Raw genomic sequence first — 16,273 nt, 5'->3', positions numbered from 1 at the left:
CTCGACTCCCAACAGACTCACTCCAAACGGTTTTTCAGACCTTTTAAATTAGTCAATATATGTACTATGACCATTTGAAAGGAGCCATTGTTTGGCTTTCACTCACTTATATCAATCCATTCTTACCCGTACTCGGTCTCTCTTTTAGTATTATTGTTATTCTTTTTCTTTTTGCTTTTCCTTTTCTCTTTTTTTTTCTTATCTGTCTTTCTTTATTAAATATTAAAGTATTTTAATATGGGCTAGTACGCATACAAATGTCCTATTTATAGATTTATTCTGGTTGGTTGGTTGTTCGTTTTTTTTTCTTGTTTTTCTTTTTTTTTCTCTCTATGAGAGTCTCTGATTAGATATCTGTAGGCCATACTTCGATCACTGGCACCTCTAATTTCAGTGTAGAGCTGGGATATTACAGTAGTGAACTCCCAGATATAGCATGACACTGATTTATTTTCTATTACTATCAGAGCCAGATATCTGATAAATACAAACCGCAGCTTAGAGATACCATTAATGCTTTGGTTAACTTTTGTTTAATACCAATTATTATATTTGGATATGTGTGTACTGTGTATTTTAGAAATTCATATGAAAATTATAAATAAAATATATATATTAAAAAAAAAAGTAGAGTTTGCATTACGGGTTTGCTTTTACAGCTTTATAATGTGTCTTTAATGATCAGTAAACAAAGAGAACGTGAATTGATCACTAGTAAAAATTAGAATGATGCGAGGGATAGAATTTTTCGGTAGTAACACAGTTCCCACTGAAAGAAAATTACAGTACTTTGGCAGTAATAAGAGTCGCTAAGAGTCACAATGACAAATGACAATAGAAAGGTTAACAGTGGCAGAGTGTGACACTGACTGGGACAGTATAACAAAAAAAGATGCATTTAAATAAACTGTACTTGATGTGAAAGAGGTGTTGACAACAGGTTTTAAACATGACATGCAAACATACATTTAGAGATATTACAAAAATAGTAGCTAACCTAAACAAATAGTGTAAGAAAAGGCAATGACAACTTAGGGGTCGATCCTATTATCGCTGAATGGTGCGAGTTGCCGTTCGAGTGCCCTTCGCAGGGCGGAATTCGCTTAAAAGTGCTCACACCACTATGGAGGTTTGAATACTTTTAAGTGAATACAGGCCGCCATAAAGTGCGCCCGGCGTTGCTATGATTCACGAATCATCCACAGGTAATAGGATTGACCCCTTAGTGTAGAAAGAAAGCAGAACTTTAAATCTTGGCTAGACGCAATTAGATGTTGTTACAATTGCAACCTAAATACATCCAAAAAGCACCAATTATGCATACAATAGTCTATAGTCTAAAAGACTTTTCCATGGTGGATTTTTCCTGTTTATGTTTTCTCCATAATCTGTTAAAACATTGTAGAAACACAATCATAAACTTTAGGTAGTGTATGGTCTCCACACCCCAAACCAGAACCTCCAGTTGACCGAATCACTATTGGTTCTGAAATACAAACCAGCAAATCAGTTCAGTTTGCCAACTTATGAAGAGGATGAGGTCAAATGTGTGAGAGACAACCGATGACATGCTGCAATCTCATGATTGTGACTTTTGATCAATCAGCTATTGGTTATGGAGGAGTGGCAGATAGGGGATAGAGAAACTATAGACTTACATAGACTGAATGGGGGATTTAAAAAAGGCAGAAAACCATTATGTGCTCCTTTGGTATATGCTTTGTAATATCTCTTGTGCACTTTGTATGTTTTGCATCCTCTGTGTCACTGTCAACATAATTGATGCATTCCATCCTCACTCTGAGGATGATCTCTATATGTAAGAATCTCTGCTAAGCTTGTCTTTAGACCAAAATGTAGTGCCTGTTTTCTCTGGAACAGTCTTCACGTCCTTCTCCGGGAAACTGCTTTGGTCAGGATTTGACATCAAGTCATTTTTCTCCGATTTCAAGAAGTTTTGGTTAAGTTCAAGTGTAGAGTTATGAATGCCCATCTTGTCTACTGCTTGAGATTCCTAGAGTTACAGTTAATCAGTCAGTTTTGCATTTTTACCTTTTGCAGTCCAATTTTTATTTTTATTTGCAATTCAAACAGTCTGGTTTAAATGTTTAAAATAATTGTAGCTGGATAGCTGGAAGCTGGCTATACCAGCAGTGCAGGATAGCTGAAAGCTGGGGAAACCAGCAGTGCAGGATAGCCAGATACTGTAGCTGGAAGCTGGGGATACCAGCAGAGTAGGATAGCTGGAAGCTGGGGATACCAGCAGTGCAGGTTAGCTGGAAGCTGAGAATACCAGCAGTGCAGGATAGCTTGAAGCTGGGGATACCAGCAGTGCAGGATAGCTGAAAGCTGGGGATACCAGCAGTGCATGATAGCTGGAAGCTGGGGATACCAGCAGTGCAGGCTAGCTGGATAGCTGGAAGCTGGGGATAACAGCAGAGTAGGATAGCTGGAAGCTGGGGATACTAGCAATGCAGGTTAGCTGGGTAGCTGGAAGCTGGCTATATCAGCAGTGCAGGATAGCTGGAAGCTGGGGATACCAGCAGTGCAGGATAGCTGAAAGCTGGGGATACCAGCGGTGCAGGATAGCTGGAAGCTGGGAATACCAGCAGTGCAGGTTAGCTGGATAGCTGAAAGCTGGGGATACCAGCAGAGTAGGATAGCTGGAAGCAGGTATATGTAACCAATATCTCTGAATTCTATTATCATGTAGTGTTCAAGATTGGTTACTAATACTACTCAGTGTGCTGAGGGAAAAAATGTCTTGTTTACTTACTCAGTATTTAACCCCTCCCTCATGCACCTAATATTACTGAACTAATTGAGCATCTACCACTATCTGTATGTCTGTTCTCAGTTTAGTAAGTTGTCAAAAAATAACAAACACAAACCTTCTCATTTCCTACTTTCTCCTCTGATTTCAAAGTAGTTGATGTTACTGATTCCCACCAAATCAATCCTGGAGGTAGTGTTCCTCTTTTAGTAGGACCTGCATAACAGGGAGCAAATTCATCTTTTTTCCCCCCTTTAACCAGAGTGTAGGTTGAATTTACCAAAGGTCGATTTACATAAATTAAAATCAATCTACATTGATATTGAGTTTCATGAACTAAAACACATGTTTACTAACAGATAATTTTTAACAGCGGTTTTTAAATGTTAATGAGCAATTTAGCCCCTGAAACACATTGATTTAGATTGTTTTAGATTGATTTAAAATTGATTCAAATTGACATTTAGTAAATTTACACTTGTATTTATATCAAATGCTGTGTTCATTCCATAGATTAAATGTTGTGTTACCTGTAAATTGGCTGATGATAATTCCACTTATAAATGTACTAAAGGTTCCAATTGTTCCATAATACAGGTAGGACAAAGAGTAGAACTCATCAGCAATTCTTGGTCTGTGCAAGATAAAAAAAACAAAAACACATATTTAGCCAACATAACTAGAAGTTAACGCTGCATCTATTTTAATACTGGGCAGCAACCCAGAGTCACCTCTTCACTGTTAACATTGACACTGGCAGTTTGCGGGTACCATTTAATGAAGCTGCCTGGTATGGTGTCTATTTCTCAAACTAGAGACTCTAATGTACTTGTCTTCTTGCTCAGTTGTGCACCGGGGCCTCACACTTCTCTTTCTACTCTGGTTAGAGCCTGTTTGTGCAGTTCTCTGAAGGGAGTAGTACACACCATTGTAGGAAATGTTCAGCTTCTTTGCAATTTCTCACATGAAAAAGCCTTCATTTCGAAGAACAATAATATACTGTTGAGTTTCACATGAAAGTTCTATTTTTCTGGCTATTTTAAGAGTATAATCGATCCCACAAATGTGGTGCTCCAGATACTCAACTAGCTCAAAGAAAGGCCAGTTTTATAGCTTCTCTAATGAGCAAACCCATTTTCAGCTGTGCTAACATAATTGCAAAAGGGTTTTCTAATCACCCATTAGTCTTCTAACTCAATTAGCGAACACATTGTATCAATTGAATATTGGAGTGATGGTTGCTGGAAATGGGCTTCTATACACCTATGTAAATATTCCATTAAAACCAGACGATTGCAGCTAGTATAGTCAATTACCACACTAACAATGTATAGAGTGTATTTATGATTAATTTAATGTTCATTAAAAACTGCTTTTCTTTAAATAATAAGGACATTTCTAAGTGACCCCAAGCTTTTGAATGGTAATGTAAATTAAAATAAAATTGTTACAAAATGTAAAATGTAATCAAGTTTATTTATTTATTGTGAGTGGCTATGATTCGTTTTATAGGAGTTGCTTCACAAAGTATCTTTATTGCAAATTAGATCCAAAGACAGTGGTTTATCTAAGAAATGCAGAAACTTTTTTCTTTTTCTCCAATAATAGTTTGCATCTATCATTAAAGATATAGAATAGATTTTAAAACCAGATTTTCAAATGGTTTGAATGAGAACAAAAATATTATTTTCCTATATAATTTGCACTAAATTTTAGGTGCCTTGTCTTCTTATAATACATTATATGTAATAAATTCTGAATGATCTGAATGCTATAAAATGTATCGTATAGACTTCTCTTGCCCATCTTTGCCTTATATGCATTGGCAAGATTTGCATTGCTTCCTTCCGATTGAATTTATTGAAGGTGCTGATGCTGTTAATGTATCTCTTACCTGTCTAGAGGAACAGTTACATTTAGTGGAGGAGGTGGGCCATATATCAATCCTTCGCTAGAGTTATAAAGAGGACAGAGGTCTGCATAGATGGGCAGCATTCCCATTATTTCTGGGGTTGGTGGGTAAAGGGTACCTCCAACAGCTATCCAAAGAGACAGGCAAAAGCCGACAGCCAGACCTGAAAACACCCCCTGAGGACAGGAAATAGGTAATCAGAACATGCACAGAACATTCATGTACAGTTTGGTTACAAAGTTCAGCATTGAAAAGCAAAAGCCATCTACAGTAATAGGGTTTTCTTTATTTACCAATAATACTTAAGAATCAAACAAGACATAAATGTATCATCTTAACTTTATAAATAAAATGGGCTCTATTTATTGATTTTTTCTATACCACAATTATTTACATCAGTCTAGATCAGTGGTTCTCAAACTGTGGGTCCTGACCCCACGACTCCATGCTGCTGACCATCAGGCTGATGACTTTTCTAATCTCAGTCAGTGATTCAAGGAGTCTGAAATATCCGTTGAATTGTCTGTTATGTTAGACTCCTCCCATCACTTGTGTTGCCATGTTTGTGCTGTCTGCTGACTACATGTGATGTGATGACCTTCTGCAGTAACTTACTGGGGTCCTGTAATTATTTTTATTTTCTGATGGGGTCCCAGAGAAAATAGTTTGAAGACCCCTGGTCTAGATCATATTACATATAGGTTTAGCATTCACCTGAAATTGCACCATGTAGTATTAGGGTCCAAAAATGGGTATCCAATTTTGTCATCTATCCATTTTTTTATTTGAATCTCAACACTTTTTGCAGACATGTATGCAAAACACATTTCAGCTACAATATTAGTAAGCCATTTTATACTATTTTATGCTTTATATTTATTGGCTGCTCCTATTGTTTTCATATACACATCTTCCTATTTTTAAGATCGAATATTATGCCATTATAATACTTACAGTATGTCTGTAAGTGGTGAAGCAAATACATTTTTGTGTGTGTCTATCATATAAATTGCTGGAACTCCATTATAGTAGGTGGAATGTAATGAAGTCTCAGTTTGGCAGCTATGCTTGATGCCAGCCAAACTTGGACTTTTTTAAAAGGGCAATGGCCCCTTTAAAAAAAAGTCAGAGTTGATCTCGGACTTTATTACATCTCGCCCAATGTGTGACATGTAATAGTCTATTTTTAATTGTAAATGACTCATTACTGAGTAAGGAAGAGGATCCAACAAAAATTCTATAATTCTGTATTGTGGTTTCAAAATACCTTAGCATTGGAGAAATAACTTATTACTACGGACAATTTAAATATGAACCTTAAAGCGTTGCAAACTGCATATTATCAAATCTCATACAATATTTAGATTTAAGTTTATTGACTGGCCACATGTTTGTAACCATCAAGCAGAATACTTTCAACTGCAGAACCTGTTAAGATGTTTTAAACATCTCTACACATGACAGATATGTTAATAAACTGCACATACTGGGGGAAATATAATAGGGTGAGAGAATCAGAAAGTGAGAGATTTGGTAAGAAATCTTCGGGGTTTTTTTAAGCGGCAATCATTTACACTGCAAAATCAGTTTGATTTTGAAGAATAAGTAATTGCCGCTTTAAAAAAACCTGGAGATTTCTTACCAAATCTCTCACTTTCTGATTCTCTCACCATTTCACCCTATATATAGTAACATTATGTCAATATTGTATATAGGCTAATTAGTTCCTCTCTTTAGATATCACTATAATGTTAGGCATTTTCTGGCAGCTATAAATATTAACAAGAGGGAGAAGAGTATTTCTATACGGGGCATTCACAGAACCATGTGCATAAGTTTATTTTATATTCCATATATTCAACAATGATATAATCAAATTGTCTTGGAATGATCACATACATTTAGTGTTATAGATGAAGTTTAATAATAACTCATTATACTTAATAATAAGTCATTTTAGCATGATGTACTGTACTAGACAGAGAAAGGGGGCACAGATTTATATATACATATTACTTGTGACAGGTGCTTAACCCTTTCAAGTCCAACGTCTAGTCAGGCTCAACAGCCCTAGCGCTAGTAGCAGATCCAATGGTGAGCCACTTTAAAATAAGAACATTAACATCGTTCAGCATTTAATGTAGACCATTTTTGAATTTAAAAAAAATGACAATTAATTTAATCATTTAACCTAGACTGATTGAAATGCAAAAAAAAAATGTGGACTGCGAAGGGTTAAGGGTAAACTTACTAAAGCTTCTAAAAATGAAATTAAATGAATAGCAACCAATCAGATTCTGTCTATCATTTCCCTATTACATCCAAGAAAATGATAGACAGAATCTGATTAGTTGCTATGGGTGACATCACCTTTTCATATTTTTAGAAGCTTTAGTACAGATGGAGCGCCTCTCAGCCAGCTCAGTGAATAGCCAGATTCCCTGAGCTGGTGCAGGCTGGCCGAGAGGCGCTCCATCTTACATGCTCGCACGTCTTGTCAGCATGGTGGCGGGGAGCGGATTCCCTGGCCGTCTCCGCTTCATGGAGTGGGGGCTGCAAGATGCTACGGGCTAGATGGGGGAGCAGCGGGGAGCCAGCAAAGGGCGGCAGCAGGCTCCTTCAGAACAGGGCACATGTGCTTCTTATGCGTGCGTGCCCCCTTCTGGCAGATGGTGCACAGCGACGAGTGGCGATAGAGCTGCTCCATCTGTAAACTTACCCCTTAATAGTTATGTAGTTATTACCTACAGTAGACAGAGTAACATGTACTGTACATTCAAAATATTTCTTATGCCAAACTATGTGAAATTAAACTAAGTACAGTATAGGGAATATAGACCTACAGTAGTGTTGCAAGAAGTGGTAAGCATTCCCAGCATAAATGCTCCAAGCAGTGGGCCGCTGAGCACTCCCATTATACTTAAGGAGCCCTATGCAAGAGAGAAACAAACAATTAGCAGGCTATTAGCTACAGATATGCACAATATTTTCCCACAGTGCACTACAGTACCTGAAGCACGCCACCACCGAGAAATGATGATAAGGCAGCTACTACTATACACGCACACCCAAAAGCCAGAGCTGTGGAAGAGAAAAGCAATCTGTCACCCATGTAAACCTGTATTATATGCATGTCTATTTAGATAAACAGCTTCTTGTAAACTTTCAATGCATTAGCTGTATGTATTAGATGTGCTTTGTATGTGTAGTATGCCCCATGGCAATGCAACCTAATGAGACTTGGATGTATATCCAAATATGCTTTTTAGGATTTTTTATGAGTATTGGATGCCTGGTGTGAAAGTATGTGACACAGTAGAACTATTTAGGGTGGCTATTTGCATATGGACCTAACCTGCTCTTCACTTCATCTTTTTAGGGTTACTTATTTATAAACCTTTCACACATACATGAAAATCCTGGGCTTTCTGTATGTCTGGAAGCAAACTAACTGGGACGAGTTCTCCGATTCCGGACCCTGCTCTTTGCCAGAGTTTGGCTGAGACCTGGTAATTGCTGGCTTGCTATAGTCAGCGATTTCCCTGGTCACAAGTCTGAAAGGGGTATTATTTGTCATTTCCATTTGAAATACTGTGAAAAAGAAAACTCCAATTGTTTTTAAATTTGTAAACAGTGGACTGTTTGTTTTTACATTACATTTTATATGGAAAATTAGATTTTTTGAATGTATGGATAACACTATTCTCTTGTGTATATGACACATATTAACATTATATTGTGTACAAACAGGGAGGGTGGTGCAACTTGCATTTGCTACTAATATTATCAAGATATATCTTTAACAATAATATATGTTAGTTTTGTTCAGGGTGCAAAATGCATTAAAATCTAAATGACGTTCACGACTTTCATACATCAGTGATCTATAATATATCACTTAATCAAATCACTTTTAAAATGGATTCATCTTATAATTTGGATTAGAATATATGTGGCACCTCTATAAGGACATGCCATACAATTGAAACTAAAAATGTAACTAAAAATGATTTAAAGACATTTTAGTGACATGTTTTATTTAACATCTGTGCTATCCTGCATTTAGTTTACAAACAAATGTTTCCTTTGAATGGTATATTTTAATAAATTATCTGACAATGTAAAAAATATAAAATATCTACACACAGGAGCCCTGGACTACAGTATACTGTATGTGTGTTCTTTACAGACAATCTGGTATACTTGGCACAGTTCTATACTTTAGTAGACGATACTACGAAGCACTACATGAGCCTCATCACATCAGAGCATTGCACCATTTCCAGTAAACACTTGTTCATTCATGTGCACATTTCAACACTGGGTGCGGCACTGCTCATTATTTAAATGAAAGTAGTTCATAAAAATGAATCTAAAAACATAATTAAAATTTATTTTGAGTACATTGTTTATTATGTGTTGATGATGCAGTAGAATACATACATTGCAGTAGTTGGAAAAACTTAACCAATTAACTAACAGTTTTTACCCCAAAATAGGCTAAAATTTTTACCCCAAAATAGGCCAGAAAATATCTAAGTTTTTTATTTAATAAAGTTTAAAATGTATATTTAAAAATATATAAAAAAAGTAACAAAAACAAAATCTACTTAGGGAGTAAACCCCATGCACCTCTGTGTCTATAGGCAGGGCAGCCGAGAGGGGGTGGAGCAGGTACTAACCCCAACTCCGTTGCCTGGGTGTCACTCTCGACTCCTCCCTCTCCTTTGCACCCCACATCCAAGCCCTGGCCCATTCTTGCCGGTTCCAGTTACGCAACATTGCTCGCATCAGGCCTTTTCTCTCACAGAGTGCAACTAAGCTTATCTTCCACTCACTGGTCTCAACTACTGCAATGCTCTCCTCACCGGCCTCGCTCCATCCCAACTGGCTCCTCTCCAATCTGTCCTAAACTCTGCAGCCAGGCTTATCTTCCTCTCCTGCCGCTCTAATTCTGCCACTCCCCTTCAACAAAATCTGCACTGGCTCACATTCCCCTACAGAATCCTCTTCAAACACCTCACACTCACATACAGGGCCATCTCTAATCCCATTGCTCCATATATCTCTAACCTCATCTCCATTCATACACCCTCCCACCCTCTATGGTCGGCCGACGACTGTCGTCTCTCCTCCATCCTGATCACTGCTTTCCATGCTAGAGTACAGGTCATTGCCCGTGCTGCACCCCTTCAGTGGAATGCACTCCCTCACTCCATTAGACTCTCCCCGACCTTGCAAAGCTTCAAACGGGCACTGAAAACTCACCTATTCAGGTAGCAACAGCAGCACATACTTCTACAGCATGTGCTGTGCTGATATCAGGCTCAGCATGAGCATCTCACTGACAGCGTGTGAGCTCATGCTGAGCCTACTGTCAGCCAAGCACATGCTGTAGGTGTGTGCTGCTGCTGAGTTTAGAGTTTTAAGAGTTTTCTTTCACCCTCCTCTAAACATTTTGGGGGTGTGGCCTAAGTGTGGGAAGTGGCCACACCTCCCACACTTAGGCCATGCCCCCAAATTTTACCGGGGCCCAGCATTCCTCTCGGCTGCCCTGTCTATAGGCCCTCATTGTAAAATATCTCTCTCTCACTCCCCCAGTAGAAATAGCCCCTCCGGCAGCAAAAGAATACCCAGCATTATCAGCTCCCACTCCCTTCATCACATTTTTAGTAAGTCGCATTAATGTGCTCACAGAATCCTTAAATAATTTTAATATTAAATTAAAGCAGCAACATTGTATTCATTCATAGATTCTCTTTACTAACTAAAATCTGTAGGATATACAATATTCGGTTGTGGTATGGAGGTTCGACAGTCGGGATTCCGATGGTCAAAATCCCAGGGGCCAGCGCAAATGAGTCCCTTGCAGGATCACTGCCCTCACCATTCTGTAGACTTGGAGGCTCGCTATGCTCGCCACAGGTTCTATTCCCGCATGGGAGTCATGGACTACTCAGTCAGTCGGTCTATTGACTGTTGGATTCCCGACTGTCCGGAGGTTATCCGGCACCCACAATATTTACGAGGAGCAGAATCGATTGCTCATTTTTTTTTTAATTGAGCCACAAAACACATAGAAGTAGATGTATGAAATTTGTTAAGGGGGAGAAGCTGTTTCAGCCCTGTTATCTGTACTGATACCCCATGTATGCTGCCCTGCCATTATCGACAATGCGATCTACAAGACAGCATAGCTATGTGCGGGGCAGTATGAATAGTCTGTAGCACTGACCATCCCTAGCGATATCAATGGCTGCTGTTGGTGCCCATACACCACAGCAGGAACATTACTGTCCCTGGCAGTGGCATCTGCCTTCTTCAGGCTGTATTGGAGATCCTGGAAGAGGAGTGAGATCTTGCGAGGGGAGAGACTCAGTGCATCATTCTTGATTTCCCTCCATAAAGAGGCAAAGCTGGGAGCGTTATACCCCCATGTAACATGTGGCTATAGTACGTCCACACTGTCCCGTAGTGATGTCCACTCCCTAGTGACAAATTACCTGTTGCAATGGTTGTTTTAGACAGCAGATTAGTGTTAAACCAATTAATGATCCCTAGATTCAGTGAAATATATATGCATGGCAAACAGATGTATTGTAAAATAATGTCATTCACAAAGCAATTGTTAATATTAGTGCAGTCACAATTGTCATTCACAGCACTTCACCCATAAGCAAGATTAGCACATTTTTTAGAGGTGTATAACTCCAGTCCATTAAAACATCTGACCTACAGACACACAAACTCACTACTATATATTAAATCATGGCATAAATGTTTATTTTGCAAGACACTGCCTTATTGTTGGCTACTTTGATGATTAACAGATTAACAGATTATTAACATGATTAACAGAGACTGAGACCTCTGAGAATGTGTTAATCTTGCTTGCACGACATTTTGATTGTTGACATTCTGATCGTATATGTGTTGATCAGAACCCTTTAGCATTGTTATAGCACAGCATTGACACACATGGATCCAATTCCAACAACAGCACTATTCATGTGGGTGTTATGTTGCATGATTCCCCTGCACCCTCAGTTCACAAAATAGCACTGGTAGGTTATTTTAAGACACTTACAAAGACCCTTTGAAATTAATATCAACTTCTTCACAGCAATGTTTGGCATATTTGGCTTAATAAGGTCCTCAACTGTCACAGCAGCCATGGCATTGATACTTGTAGATGCTGTGCTGGAGGGACAAAACAAAACAACAGCAAATGATGTAGGAAACGTACAAAGCAGCATTAAATGTATGTGTTATAATATTGATAATGCACTTTACCTGAGGGTTCCGCTGTATGCACAAGCAAGGAAGAGCCCAGGGACACCTGGATAAAATTCAAATATCTCCAACACCATATATGGGATGTACTATAAGAGAACATGGCAGAGTGGATCATAAATAACTTTTCCATATTGCAAGGTTTTTCCCGTTTCTAAAACTGGGACTCATTAAAAGAAACAGTTAGGTACTTGTGTATTTTGACGGCGCCCACGAAATCGGCCGAAAATCGGCCGCAAATCGGCCGCAAATCGCATGGAAAAATCGGATGCGATTTTGCGGCCGATTTTGCGGCCGATTTTCGGCCGATTTTCGGCCGATTTTCGACCGATTTTTCAGCCAATTTGCATGCTGTTCCATTATTGCACACCTTGCACACCCCCGAATACCATCGTAGTGCATCGCATGCAATATAGTGGCATGTGATGCATGCCATGCGATGCATGTGAAGCGATTCGATTTCTAATTGTACAATCACCCTGATGGGTGCTTACAATGTTAAATGTACCGCCATTGTTAACGCCACCCCCACTATCAACGCCAACCCGAAGCGTAGCGAGCCCGCGAGGGGCGGCGGTACGCGTCCTCCGACCTTTTCATACCCCCACTATCCACGTTGGCGTGGAGTTGATTTTAGATAGTGTGGCGAGCGCAGCGAGCCGCCGAGCCCGAAGCGTGGCGAGCGCAGCGAGCCCCGCGAGGGGACGCGGAATACATGTAAAGTAATCCGCGGCCCCTCGCGGGGCTCGCTGCGCTCGCCACGCTTCGGGCTCGGTGGCTCGCTGCGCTCGCCACACTATCTGAAATCAACTCCACGCCGACGTGGATAGTGGGGGTATGAAAAGGTCGGAGGACGCGTAACGCCGCCCCTCGCAGGCTCGCTGCGCTCGCCACGCTTCGGGTTGGCGTTGATAGTGGGGGTGGCGTTAACAATGGGGGTGCATTTAACATTGCGAATCACATCGCATCGCATGCCACTTGCTGGCATGCGTTGCTATGCGATATTTAATTGGGTACTTGTTTCCTAGCACGGCCACACCGATTTAGATCGGGGTGGTCGTGTCGGAAAAATCGGGTCGATCGCATCGCATGCGATTTGGTCGCATGCGATGCGATCGACGCGACCGACCGATTTTGGACCCGATTTTTTTCATTGAATCCAATGTAAATTGGGTCCCTGGGACACGGATACCTTCACAGGTAAACGCGTCCCTTCGCGGGCTTCACAGGTGTCCGCGTCGCCACGGACACCTGTGAAGCCCGCAAGGGGACGCGTATAACTGTGAAGGTATCCGCGTCCCCTCGCGGGGCTCGCTGCGCTCGCCACGCTTCGGGCTCGGTGGCTCGCTGCGCTCGCCACACTATTATATTCTCACTCCACGCCCTAGTGGATAGTAGGGCATGAAAAGGTCGGAGGACGCGTACCGCCGCCCCTCGCGGGCTCGCTGCGCTCGCCACGCTTCGGGTTGGCGTCTATCGTGGGGTGACGACGGGGACATCTATAATGTGAAATGGGTCATATTGGCCCATTTCAAATTTTTTCACAATTTTTCACCATTTCAATGTTAAAAAATATTTTAACATTGAAGCCTATGCAAAAATCGGGGGCATCGCGTCGCATCGCGTCGGGACCAATGTTAATGGTCCCGACCGACGCGATGCCCCCGATATTTTAACTTTCCCGACAAGATTTCAATGTTAAAATATTTTTTAACATTGAAGCCTATGGAAATATCGGGGGCATCGCGTCGGTCGCGTCGGGACCAATGTTAATGGTCCCGACCGACGCGATGCCCCCGATATTGTATCCTAGCCGGCAAAATGGACCTGATTTCAAAAGAAATCGGGTCCATCGGGGGTAATCGTGTCCCTTAATTAAGGGACACGATTACTCCAGATTGTGGCCGTGCTAGGAAACAAGTACCTTTAATTGTACAATCAGGGGCATTTTCCCGAAAATCACATCGCATACCATCGCATAGTACCATCAGGAAATGGCCAAAAATCGGCAAAAAATCGGCCGAAAATCGGGCGCAAATCGGACGCAAAATCGCATCGCAGATCAAATCGGCCCAAAATCGGCTGAAAATCGGCCGCAAATCGGCCGATAAATCGGATGCGATATCGGATGCGATTTGGATGAAATCGGGCGCCGTTATAATACACAAGTACCAACAGTTATTCTCTGCAATTCCTGTCTTTACTAGCATTTTCTGTAGAGTGTTATGCTTGTACCCTTTTGGGGTGTGGTAAAGCTCCCAGGCAATGTCTAGGTCGACAGTAAAAGGTCAACCTGCACAAGGTTGACACTGACAAAAGATTGGCACATGTGAAAAGGTTGACATGAGTTTTTCACTTCTTTGATGTCAATTTTGACACCAGAGTACGTGGACCTGCAATTAGTGTACTGCCTCCCCTCGCATGGTACAGTACCCTTCGCTCGCCATGTTTTGGGCCACTTTACCATTCCCAGTCTACGTGGATGGTACAGTTTGAAAAAAAAAAAAATAATAATAAAAAAAGAAAAACTCAGGTCGACCTTTTCATACCACCCTCTTGTAGCGAAGCATAGTTACATAGTTACATAGTAGGTAAGGCTGAATAAAAACTTGCGTCCATCTAGTTCAACCTAGGTTTTAATAGCTTATCTACTACTCTTACTTCACTGAAAGAGTAGTAGATAAGTGGAATAGCCTCCCATCAGAGGTGGTAGAGGCAAATGCAGTAGTACAATTTAAACATGCTTATTGATATCCTTACAAAAAAATAAGGATCAATATGGTTTGAGGCAACATGTTTAAAAAAGGGGCAGACTAGATGTGCCAGGTGGTTCTTATCTGCCGTCATATAGTATGTTGTGAACTTTTTAAAGACAGATTATGATTACTATTTGTACCCATGGATGTTTTTAATAGAAACATAGAAACATACAATTTAAGAACCACTTGGCCCATCTAGTCTGCCCCTTTTTTAAACGTTACCTCAAACCATATTAATCCTTATTTTTTTGTAAGGATATCAATATGCCTATCCCAAGCATCTTTAAATTGTACTACTGTATTTGCCTCTACCACCTCTGATGGGAGGCTATTCCACTTATCTACTACTCTTTATATGAAGTAATTCTTCCTCAAATGTCCCCTGAATCTTCCTCCCTCTAGTTTCAGTGCATGTCCTCGTGTTCTGCTGCTCCTTCTTTTAACCAATAAATGTTTATCCAACCTTTGAACGTATTTATAGTCTCTGCTGACACCACTTCTCCAGAAAAGATTGTTCCAAAGTTTGACTGCTCTGACCGTAAAGAATTTTTTTCTTCTAAGGGAACAACATTTTTTTCTTCTAATCTAAACTTGTGCCCTCGTGTCCTAGATTCCTTTCTAGCAGTAAAAAGGGTGTTTGACAGTTCCTTATATTGGCCCCTGATATATTTGTAGATGTTGAGCAGGTTCCCCATTAAACATCTCTTCTCTAGTGTAAATAGTCACAATTTTCTCAATCTCTCCTCATAGCTTAAATTCTCCATTCCCCTACTTAACTTTGTTGCTCTTCTTTGGATTTTTTTCTAATTCTATGATGTCCTTTTTATAGTGTGGGGCCCAGAATTGTACTCAATATTCAATGTGAGGTCTAACCAATGCTTTGTACAGTGAAGCAGTGTGGTGTGTTACCACAGCACCTGACTGTGCAACTGAGACAATTGAGCTTTGAGACATATGATAATATAGCAGACCAATACCTGGAGGATATGGGATAGGTCATTAATTTAGGGGATGTATCAAACTTTGAAAAAACATAAAAGTGGAAAGACAGTCAATAGGTTGACCCCAAAAGATCAACAGTCATAAGGTTGACACTGGAAAAAGGTTGACACAGAAAAGGTCTGTGCTTCATGTTTTTCTTTTTCTGTGTCATTGTTGATACCTGAGTATGTACATCAACAATTAGTGTGCCACGCCCCCTCGCTTAACTCACTATGATTTGGGATAGGTGCTGCGCTCTGCTACCACTGTGCTCGACACACTTCACCATTCTCATATGAGTCCACGTGGATGGTAAAGTATGAAGAGGTCCCAAAAAGAAATTCATGAGAAATTCATATTGACCTTTTCAAGTGTCAAACATTGGCTTGTCAACCTATTGACAGTGTTGACCTTTGACCATGTTGACCATATGGTGTTGACCTATTGACTGTCGACCTAGACTAGGCATGTCTAAACTGTGGCCCTCCAGCTGTTGTGAAACTACACATCCCAGCATGCCTTGCCATAGTTTTAGCATTCCCTAATAGCAAATCT

At 40.4% G+C, this 16,273-nt stretch overlaps 1 protein-coding gene across 1 annotated transcript in view; it reads right to left on the bottom strand.

The window, feature by feature from the left end:
* Window positions 1–490: 490 nt before the first annotated feature.
* SLC5A5 (solute carrier family 5 member 5) overlaps window positions 491–16,273 on the bottom strand; it is a 38,481-nt gene continuing 22,698 nt past the window's right edge. The window contains exons 9-16 of the mRNA XM_083158297.1: window positions 11,979–12,067; window positions 11,773–11,885; window positions 7,696–7,766; window positions 7,529–7,615; window positions 4,668–4,861; window positions 3,304–3,407; window positions 2,892–2,989; window positions 491–2,014 (exon numbers count right to left, since the gene is read on the bottom strand). Coding sequence (XP_083014423.1) covers window positions 1,814–2,014; window positions 2,892–2,989; window positions 3,304–3,407; window positions 4,668–4,861; window positions 7,529–7,615; window positions 7,696–7,766; window positions 11,773–11,885; window positions 11,979–12,067 — 957 coding nt within the window. The 3' untranslated portion in view covers window positions 491–1,813. The remainder of the gene's footprint in view (window positions 2,015–2,891; window positions 2,990–3,303; window positions 3,408–4,667; window positions 4,862–7,528; window positions 7,616–7,695; window positions 7,767–11,772; window positions 11,886–11,978; window positions 12,068–16,273) is intronic.

This window comes from Crinia signifera, chromosome 1 (assembly GCF_055691185.1).
Source record: "Crinia signifera chromosome 1, ASM5569118v1, whole genome shotgun sequence".
In the NCBI taxonomy this organism is placed as follows: domain Eukaryota; kingdom Metazoa; phylum Chordata; class Amphibia; order Anura; family Myobatrachidae; genus Crinia; species Crinia signifera.
The sequence above is the reverse complement of the archived record's forward strand: the minus strand, read 5'-3'. Positions and strand labels throughout refer to the sequence as shown.